Below are 10,764 nucleotides of genomic sequence, written 5' to 3'. Positions count from 1 at the left end.
GTGAGGAAGCCGAGGGCCCCCAGCTCCCGGGTGTGGGCCCAAGGCCGGGCCACCCCACCCCCGCCCAGGCCCGGGCCTTCCTTTTCTCCGGGCCCCTGCCCCGCTCCACAGCTCCTCCGGGCCTCAGCGCGGGCAGCGGGGCGTCGTGAGCGGCACTTACACCACGGCTCTGGAGATCATCCAGGACACCATCTTCCTGGGGGGCTTGGGCCCCACCTCCGGGGCGGGTGGGCACTGAGCGCGGCTGACCAGGCCGCCAACGGCAGGCCGCGCGCTCGCCGGCTCCTCGCGCTCCCCGGGGCCGCGCTGGCGCCCTCGGGAGCCGGGCCCGGTGTCTGCGCGCGGCGGCCCGAGCTGCGCGGCGGTGGGTCCCCCGCCCGTCCCCGCCCGCCGTCCGAGCCGCGGCGGAGCCGACCGGCCCCGCCCCTGCGCTCCGCTGATAGGCGGTGGCGGCGGCGGCGCGTTGGTCCCGGCCGGGGGCAGGCGGCCGGGCTCCGGGGGCTGGACCGGCGGGGACCCCGGTCCGCGCCACGCGGCAGCGACCCACACCCCTGCGCTCCGGCCTCCCTTGCCGGCCTCCTTCGAGACGCCCACCTGGCGTGAAGAGAGAGTGTGTGGGGGTGTTGGAGGCTGGGGAAGGGGACTCGGGGGTCGGGGTCGTCATTGCGCGTGTGAAAGATAAAACTGCAGAAACTCTGTGTGGGATAGAAACCTCCAGACCAGGCCCTGGATTCTGGAGAGCCGAGAGTTTGAGGCGTGCTCGCCCACATCCGGTCCCTGCGCTGTTTACGAAGGCCCAGTACCGAGGGCATCTTCACAGTACGGCATTTTTCAGGGAAACGTTTGCAGGGCCTACTTGCACAGGCCTCGGGTATACCTCGAGCCTCCCCGTGCATGGTGCAATGCAGGGATGGATGGAGGAAGAGAGTGTTGGATTTCGTGTTTGCAGTTAGCGTGTCGGGGCGTCTGGGGCCACCTTTCCATCAGAGCATCTGCACAGCTTGTTTTTCTGACGCAAATCTCCAGTATTCCTTGAGCCAGATAATTCAAGGTAAAAAAGCTGGGCCAGGTATTCCTGACTTTTACTGATGCTTACAACTGTATTTTTGGGGAGGTTGCGTTGCCGCTTTACACCTTGTAGTTCCTGTAAATGTCGTCTTAGGAGCAGAATTTTAATTTTGGCTACAGGACCAAATTGAGAAACCTGATCCCGAAGTTTAGGTCTTTTTTTTTTTTTTTTTCTGATTAAAAGGTAATTAAAGGTAATTCTGGTATTCAGATGGTGTGAAGAATAAAGGGTAAAATGTAGGCTTGGAGCCTTTAATTTTATCTTTAATTAAAGTCCTAGAAAATATGATGGTTTACTTTGTGACCATACTGTAATTTATTCTTTTTGTTCCTCAGTTTCTCCATAGTAAAAAGAGACTAATAATACTGTTGGCTGCTGCTTGCCTTTCGGGGTGTGGGGAGGCATTGCTAAATAACATGTTCAGGAAGTGCTCTGATTTGCTTGGAAGAAAATCAAGGGACACAGACTCCTAGGTTATTCTGAGTTCTTTTCAGTTCCCAGAGTCAATAAATTTAGTAAAATTTTGATTAAAGAAATGCGTTTAGAAGCTGCTTTTTGCTCTTGGGTTAGGTTCTTTTTGCTTATTTATTGTGTAAAGAATATTTTTATCTCAGGAATCTCACTGATAACTTGTGTTTGTTCTGAATTTTATTTTTGGTCATTGTTCAGCAGTGTTAGGGGATCAGGTGTGTCCTCTAAACCAGTGTTCTGGAGGATTCTCTTGCCTTATAAAACTCCAACATGTTTAAATGTCATTCAGATCCCTTCATGAGCAGGCTCTGAAATATTCTTCACATTCTTATTTTTTATTGCTCTTGTCCCCAATCCCTAGTGCACCCATTTTGTACCTCTCTTCTCTGAAGCTATATTTTCATGTCCAGTGCCTTTGCCCTGACTTAAATTTTCCTGTAATGTTTTGCTCCCCATTCTTTATCATTTTAGGTTAGAGTCCATCCACATTTTTCAATGTCCTATGCCATGAAGATGTCCTTGAATTTGCTCAGTGGTGATGATTCATGCTTTCCTCTGGGCCCCTGTAATTTATTACTTAAATTTCCACTTAGTAACTCTGTCATTCTGCTTTTACTCAATGTCTAACTTATTGGATGATAAAGTGAGGGCAGGTATGGTGTATTGCAGATTTTTGCATTTTCCTAGTCTCTAACCTAGAATAGGGTAAATGCCCAGTGAAAGTTGAAATAATGTTTGTTAAATACAGTCACTCTCTTACGTATCAAAAGTTTTAAAAATTTCTGCCATGAGCATTAGAAATCTCTTAAAAATGTATGTCCTTCTAACTTTGGGGTCATCATTATAAATATTATTTCACTAAATGACAATGCATGAATACCTTCAGTGGTTGCTATCTGCTTTGTTAAATGTCCCTGGACTGAGATGCTATGTGTTATTTCACTTTATATGCCTATTATATGTTTTCTGCCTCTTCTACATTAATGTTACTTTTTACTGTTTTCATTCTGTTTAATTGAAATCGTTTCCTTCTTTAGAACTCAGTGGGACATGGGTTGCAAATCCCTTGTGGTGTGCTACACACATGTTGTTGAGTCATCTTGGCTACTCAAATTCAGGTAGTGTTTATTCCCATTTGATACCATGGAAACTGAGGTTTAGAGCTATTACTCACTAACCAGTGATCCTATAGCTCACAGGGACAAAACTGGAACTGTGATCCGGGCTTTCCAAGTTTCTTTATATTGTGCTGTGGTACACAGGGAGATTGTGTCGGCAGGGGGCCCTGATGGGGGTTGTCCTTTAGGGACAAACTGGGAAGCATTTCTTTGGTTTTTTTAAATGATTGAGACTGTTAGTATTTGATGGGTGGCGACAAGTACCTTGTGCTTTATGTGGGACAGTCCTAAGTGAAGTATTGTGTCCTGTATGACCTGGGAATACCCCGCCTGGTATTCATGTAGTATTTGTAATCATCTGAGCCTGGAATTTCCATTTTACATATATGTAAAGTCACAGTTTTTTTCTGAGGCTGAATTTTCCAATGCCTATTTCCACGTTCAACTGTTGTGTAAATTGAAAGGATGATTTTGTTCACCACTTGGCCAGGAGTTGTTTACAGTTTTTGGAAGATTGCATCACACACCGCTGTGCATTTGTTGTTAGTGTGTTCACCTAATTACTTCTTTACATTTTTTTTTAAATTTTTTAAAGATTTTATTATTTGAAAGTCAGAGTTACACACAGAGAGGAGAGACAAAGATACCTTCCATCCACTGGTTCACTCCCCACATGGCTGCAATGACCAGGGTCATTGACCATGAATCAGGAGCTTTGTCTGCGTCTCCCACATGGGTGTGGGACCCAAGCACTTGGGCTGTCTTCTGCTGCTTTTCTAGGCACATTAGCAGGGAGCTGGATCTGAAGTGGAGTAGCTGGGACTTGAACTGATTGATGTGTGTATGGGATGCTGGCACCGCAGGCTGTGGCTTAACCTGTTGTGCCACAGTACCAGCCCCTTTAAACATCTATGTCTTGACCAGTATTCACATTTCCCTTTTCCATTTATATTTTATTTAGTATATGTGCATACACTTGAAATTTTTTGTAGGATGATTGTTGTGGATTTCATATCAGGGTGCTAAAGTGGAAATTGGGAAACATTTTATGGAAAAGGCACATTGAGTCTAGTATGGTTGAGAACCTCTGTTCTAAAGTAAGAGTATCTTTGAGAAGGACCCTCTTGTGAAAAGTGTCTAGATTTTAATGGTGGGTATTTCTAATTTCTGTGTTTGGATGGTGCCTCAGATGGTTAAGATCTGCTAGCAGGTAGCTAGCCTCTCTAAGGTAAGGCTCTAGGGATGAGAAAATGCAGTACTTTCTTCATAGAAGCTTTTCTTCTGTGGTAGTGTTTTGTGTGCTTGAGAACATTTCTTATATAGAAGACTGAAAATTATTTATTTTTAACGATTTGTTTTCTTTCAAAAGGCAAAGTGACAGAGAGAGGGAAAGACAGGGAGAGATCCTCCATCCACTGATTCACTCCCCAGATGTCTGTAACAGGGCTGGGCCAGACCAAAGCCAGAAGCCTTGGAGTTCCATCAGGGTTGCCCACGTGGGTGGCAGAACCTAAGGACTGGGGCAACTTCCTTTCCCAGGCGTATTAGCAGAAAGCTGAATTGGTTGCAAGACAACACCAGCCTCAGAAAATTATTGTTTTGAATACTGAGCTTAATTGTTTTGTTTTCATTTATATATCTCTTGCATTCATGTGTTGTGCTGTGGAGTGGTTCTTTCATTGTGTTGTGTAAAAATACCTTTCTCTTTTGGGTACTGAGTTTAATCATGGTGGGAGGTTGCATATTAGTGCAAAGGAAATTTTCTCAGGAGATCTATTTTTACTGCTGGTAATGTGATGTTTGGAAGTCATTTCATGTTTACCTTTAAACAGGGATGACAGTGTTGTGGTGATCTAATGTGAGGGGCTTTAACACATAAGGGTTTAAGCAGGCCTGTGTTGTGGCACAGTGGGTAAAGCTGTCGCCTGTGCCACTGGCATCACATCTGGGCTCCAGTTCGAGTCCCTGTTGCTCTACTTCTGATCCAGCTCTCTGCTAATGTACCTGGGAAAGCAGCAGCAGATGACCCAAGTACTTGGACCCCTGCCACCCATGATGGTGGCCCAGATGGATTTCCTGGCTCTTGGCTTTGGCCTGGCCCAGTCCAGGCCATTGCAGCCCTTTGGGGAATGCACCAGAAGAAGGAAGAGCTCCCCTCTGTCCCCCATAATAACTCTGCCTTCAAATAAATAATAAATATTAATAAATCTTTTTTTTTCAAGGTGCAGGTCATTAGACTTTGCTAAAAAAATTAGCTTTTTCTGGGGCTGACATTGTGGCGTAGTGGGTAAAGCTTCTGCCTGCGATACTGGCATCCCATTTGGGTACCAGTTTGTGTCCCAGCTGCTCCTGAAACTTAGTTTCAGCTCCCTGATAATGGCTTGGGAAAAGCAGTGGAGGATGGCCCAAGTGCTTGGGGCACTGCCACCCATTTGGGATACCCGGATTTAGTTCCTGGCTTCTGCCTTGCCCAGCGCTGGCCATTGCTTCTGGGAAGTGAACCACTAGATGGAAGATCTCTCTCTCTCTCTGTGTCTCTCCTTCTCTCTGTAACTCTTTCACATAAACAAATAAATTTTTAAAAAGTAGGGGCCAGCGCTGTGGAGTAGTGGGTAAAGCCACAGCTTACAGCACCTATATGGGCACTGGTTCGAGTCCTGGCTGTTCCACTTCTGATCCAGCTCCATGCTAATGCATCTGGCAAGCAGTGGAAGATGGCCCAATTTCTGGGCCCCTGCGTCCATGTGGGAGACGCCGAGGAAGCTTCAGGCTCCTGGCTTCAGCCTTGCCCAACCCTATCATTGCAACCATGTGGGGAGTGAACTAGCCAGCGGATGGAAGATCTGTCTCCTTCTCTCTGGCTATAACTCTGTCTTTCAAATAAATAAATAAATGTTTTTAAAAAAAATAAAGTATAAAAGAATAGCTTTCTTTTCTACATCTTCTTAGTTTTCCTAGGAGATAGGGAAAATATGCATCTTCTGCACATTAGAATTCACTTACTGGCAAATCAACAGCGAATGGGAAAGTACCCAGGAGAGCAAGCTGTGAGAGCAGAATTACAAGATTCAGAGATAGCATCTAACCCATGTAATTTTAATGAGTGTGCTAATGAGACTGAGTCTTCCCATTTCTATTGGGAGAGCAGTTTCTGTGGCTTGAAAATATTTATATATTTTCTTACCTCTTCTCAGGTGGTCTGCTCATTGTATTATAGTTACAGATGAGATCAGGTTTGGCATCTGATATAGAAATGATATTGAAAATACAATGATCAAATTACAGGATAGAAAGATTAATTATTCGCCATAAATACTGATAAAGTTTACTAGCTAACAATCAATGAGGAAAGCAAAATGCACCTATGATAGCTATCTCTTGGAAATGCACAGTAAGGAATTGACGTGATGGGAGGTTCTTGAACATTTGAAGTAGTATGCTTACCTGAAACAGTTAAGAATTTAGATAGTTTTTCCTCCCTTCCCCCCACCTTTCAGGGTGAAAAATGGCTTTGTGTTTAATCACATTAAATGTCAAAGAAACATCTAGTTCAAGACATGTTTAAAGAACTTTGTTCATTTTTTTAAAAGATTTATTTATTTATTTGAAAGTCAGAGTTAAACAGGGAGAGAAAGAGAGGCAGAGAGAGAGAGAAAGAGGCGTCTTTCATCGATGGTTCACTCCCCAGTTGGCTGCAGTGGCTGGAGTTGTGCCGATTTGGAGCCAGGAGTTTCTTCCAGGTCTCTCACATGCATGCAGGGGCCCAAGGATTTGGGTCATCTTTTACTGCTTTCCCAGGCCATAGCAGAGAGCTGGATCAGAAGCGGAGCAGCCGGGTCTTGGGGATGGCGTTGTGGCTCACTTGGTTAATCCACTGCCTGTGGCTCTGGCATCCCATATGGGCGCCAGGTTCTAGTCTTGATTGCTCCTCTTCCAGTCCAGCTCTCTGCTGTGGCCCAGGGAAGGCAGTGGAGGATGGCCCAAGTGCTTGGACCCTGCACCCGCCTGGGAGACCAGGAGAAGCACCTGGCTCCTGGCTTTGGATCGGTGTAGCGCGGCGGCCTTAGTGGCCATTTGGGGGGTGAACTAACAGAAGGAAGACCTTTCTCTCTGTCTCTCTCTCACTAACTCTGCCTGTCAAAAAAAAAAAAAAAAAAAAAAAAAAAAAAAAAAAAAGTGGAGCAGCCGGGTCTTGAACCACTGCCCATATGGGATGGTGGCACTGCAGGCCATGGCTTTACCTGCTATGCCACAGCGCCAGCCCAAACTTTGTTCATTATAGTAGGATAGTTTGAATGATAGTTTCCAAATTTAAGCTTGTTTATGATTTCAGGTATTATGTGCAAGTCAAAATAATTTTGGAAAGTGAAATATTTTGTAATTAAATTCTGCCTAGTAAGCAGAACTTAAAATTTTTTTTCTCATTGATTGATGTTTTTGAGTTGTAATTCAAAGAACATGGAATACAATTCAAAAGGAAAACAGTGAAAAGTTAGTTTTTCTCCCTCCCCTTTCTCTAGCTACCTAGTTCTTTTCAGGGACAATCTCTGTTCCCAGTTTTGTTTTTCTCCAAAGTGAAGTCTGGAAACAGACCCAGTTATTAATAGGCGTTTAGTCTAAATGGAAAGTGGCATTTTACATTGGTTGGAACATGATGGTAAACTCAGTAAGTGATTTTGTGACAGCCAGCCAGCCATTTAATGAAAACCGAGGAAAAACATAATTCCTGATAGTTAACTAATGTAAATGTGAAAACTATAAGTGCCACAAGAGAACATAAACAAATCATAGGTGAAGATATTAAAATCTTGATCATGTAAAGCCCTTCCTGTTAGAAATCAGAAACCAGAATCAAAGATTGGCTTTCATAGGAAACATGCCTCCAGAGATTATATTAACAAGATTGCAAACAAATGCCAAACTGGTAAAAAGTATTTGTAAAACCTGACAAACTTTTCTTTCGTCAAGGTTTTTGTGTATATCTTTTTAAAAACATCAATTTAAAAAATAGATGTCTGAAGACTTCCAATTTATAGTCTAGCATGTAAGAAGCTTAGTGGTCACCACTGGATCCTAACAACTAGTTAAAAGCTGAACACACTGAAAAATAATGCTTCTTAGATTTGTCAGAGAAGTGAGGTCACAGGACAAACCACTGCTTCCAAAATTGGAGAGACAGATGGGCAGATACAGAGAGTTACAACCACTGAAACAGAAGCCTTGGAGGGAACCAGTGCCAGGGCAGGAAAATTTGAACTTTAATTGAGAAGCGATTGGAGGTTCAAGGCAGACAACTCTGAGACTGAAAAACTCCACAGTCACGGGGAAGCCCCTCACACTTTTGTGAGTATAACCTCTAGGAGCTCCACCATATCCTTACATTAAATACCAGAGAAAAAAATATCCCCTGGTGTTTCTGGCAGGTGGAGGTGAAAGGGAATCATTTGGAAATACACCAGCCATTCTTTCTTAACAAGGTCTGTACTGAGGAGAAATCACTTTACCAAATCCTGACCTAATCAGGGGACAGAGCTCACCCTCTAACTCTAGCCTTCCACTTGGGGAAAGGGAAATAAGCAACTCCAGCTCTTTGTAGTCAGCCTGTCCCACCTGGACTCACTGGAATTCGCAGTCCAGGGGCTGAGGCTCACCAGAAGACTGTGTTGTAGTCATAAGACTCTAGATTGTTTCCCTTTCCCCCACATCTTAAAACCGCATTGCAAAAGACCTACTTACTGTAGTTCTGCATCATATCCACTTTTCAACAAAAAATTACCAGGTACACTAAAAGGCTAAAAACAGCTTGAAGAGACGGAACAAACATCATAACTAGAGTTGGGTCATGGCAAGAATGTTGGAATTTGCCAACCAAGAATTAAAAAACAAAAACAACTTGAAGCATGATTAACATACTAAGGGCTTTAATGGAAAAGGTAGACTGTATGCAAGAACAGGTGGATAATGTAAGCCGAGAAATGGAAATTCTAAGAATCAAAAACAAATTCTAGAGATCAAAAACATTGTAACAGAAATAAGGGATACTTTTGATGGGCTCATTAGTATATTGGACAAGGCTAAATGCATGAGGATAGTACAGTAGAAACTTCCAAAACTGAAAAGTCAGGATGAAAAGGAAAAAATAGTGTTCGTGCGTGCATATGTGTGCATGTGTGCATGCACGCGTGCGCACACACACACACACACAAATGGTATCCAAAAACTGTGTGATATTAAACAAGTATGTAAAAGACTTGTGATACTGTGATTGATATATACGTACATGTTTTCACCCATGGTTCCTACTGATAGCTCCCTCCCAAGACAGGCTGTAGAAGATAAGAGAGCAGGTCATAAGACTCCTGTCACTTCAGAGAGATCTTGCTTTATACCCTCCAGGAGGGACTGCTGAAGAATCTGGACAGACAGGCCTTGCTGGTTTCCTCCTCCAGTTCATCAGAAACCATGCCTATGCAGTGATGTCTCCATGAAACCCCAAAGGTCAGGGTTCTGAGAACTTCCTGATAATTCAACATGGGGCAGTTCTTGGAGGGTAGTGCACGTAGGCAGGGCATGGTAGCTTAATGCCCCTCTTCCCATACCTCACCCTATGCATCTCTTCATCTGTGTCACTAGTAATAGCCTTTATAATAAACTGGTGAATGTGATTCCCTGAATTCTGTGAGCCACTCAAGCCACTTAATGGAACTTGAGGAGATTATGGGACCACCTTCCTCGCCCATTGATAGTCTATTGGAAGCTCAGGTAGTAACAGCCTAAAGCTTGGAATTACCATCTAAAGCGGTTATGGGTAGTGGTAAGTCTTGGGTACTGAGACCTCAGTTTGTGAGATCTGACTGTATATTTAGGTAGGCAGTGTCAGAATTGAATTAAATTAGGGGAACCCAACTGGGGTCCTCTGCTGCAGAACAGATTGCTTACTTGCTGCTGGGGAGGAATTTCTGTACTTTTGAGTAATCTTCCTTATTGATTGTGGTGGGAGAGCAGAGAGAAAACTGACAGCTTGTTTTTCCTATTCAATACCATTATAGGAATGCCAGCACAGAAGAAAGAGAGAAAGGAATAGAAGCAATATTTTAAGCAATAACATAATTTTCCCCAAATTAATGTCAGATATCAGAGATTCAGGAAGCTCAGAGAACACCAAGCAAGGCAAATGCTGAAAATCTGCACCTAGGCAGACCAGACTCAAACTTAGGAGATCAGCGGTATAGGGAAAAAATCTTGGAAGAGACCAGAGGGAAGAAAAACACCTTAACTGTAGAACGAAGATAAGAATTATGTCTAACATTCCTTCATAACCGTACAAGCAAGAAGAGAGTAAAGTGAAATATTTAAAGTGTTGAGAGAGAAAAATTCAACAGCCTATAATTGTTTTCCCTGCCATATTACCCTTCCAAAGTGAAGGAGATAGCAAAACCTTTCTCAGACAAAAATTGAGGGAATTTATAGCTAGTTGATCTGACTTGCAAGAAACATGTTGGGGGAAAAAATGTTTTTTAGAGAGAAGGAACATAATATAAATCAGAAACTTGGGTTGACATAAAGAAGAGCATCAAACACTTGTCCCACTAATAAGCTATTATAGCAAGGTTGCAAGATAATAAGGTTAATATGCAAAATTTAATTCCTTTACTATGTTTTGGCAGTGCTCAAGTCCATTTAAAATTAAAAACATAGTGCCGGTGCCACGGCTCAATAGGCTAATCCTCCACCTGCAGCGCCAGCACCCTGGGTTCTAATCCCGGTTGCCCCTCTTCTAGCCCCGCTCCCTGCCGTGGCCCAGAAAGGCAGTGGAGGATGGCCCAAGTGCTTGGGCCCTGCTCCCGCTTGGGAGACCAGGAGAAGCACTTGGCTCCTGGCTTCAGATCAGCGCGGTGCGCCGGTCGCAGTGCAGCGGCCATTGGAGGTTGAACCAACGGAAAAGGAAGACCTTTCTCTCTGTCTCTTTCTCTCACTGTCCACTCTGCCTGTCAAAAAAAAAAAAAAAAAAAGTGCCATTTATACTGGCACCCTCAAAATGAAATTCTTAGATATAAATATAACAAAATATGCATAAGATCCATGTGAAGATACCTGTAATACTCT

General features: G+C 43.8%; 2 protein-coding genes across 14 annotated transcripts in view; one reads left to right on the top strand and one right to left on the bottom strand.

Annotated features, from left to right (window-relative positions):
* The window catches only part of REEP3 (receptor accessory protein 3), a 95,182-nt gene extending 94,518 nt beyond the window's left edge, over nt 1-664 (bottom strand). For 2 of the 4 annotated variants that reach the window (XR_016221624.1, XR_016221623.1), the window contains exon 1: nt 161-664. Coding sequence is in view for 1 of the 4 variants with exons in the window: in XM_008270080.5 (XP_008268302.2) it covers nt 161-192 (32 nt within the window). In the remaining 3 variants the exon portion in view is untranslated. The remainder of the gene's footprint in view (nt 1-160) is intronic. The other 2 variants (XR_016221625.1, XM_008270080.5) reach the window with 2 other exon arrangements.
* JMJD1C (jumonji domain containing 1C) overlaps nt 1-10,764 on the top strand; it is a 340,730-nt gene that overhangs the window by 37,122 nt on the left and 292,844 nt on the right. For 2 of the 10 annotated variants that reach the window (XM_070057725.2, XM_070057719.2), the window contains exon 1: nt 915-1,051. The exons of the other annotated variants lie outside the window; for them this stretch is intronic. The gene's annotated coding sequence lies outside the window, so the exon portion shown is untranslated. Of the gene's footprint in view, nt 1-914; nt 1,052-10,764 lie in introns of those variants that run through there. 10 annotated transcript variants of the gene reach the window in all.

The sequence above is a fragment of the Oryctolagus cuniculus genome, chromosome 15 (assembly GCF_051225735.1).
Source record: "Oryctolagus cuniculus isolate XC-2025 breed Fujian yellow rabbit chromosome 15, ASM5122573v1, whole genome shotgun sequence".
Lineage (NCBI taxonomy): Eukaryota > Metazoa > Chordata > Mammalia > Lagomorpha > Leporidae > Oryctolagus > Oryctolagus cuniculus.
Note: the sequence above shows the minus strand (reverse complement) of the source record. Positions and strands in the feature narration are given on the sequence as shown.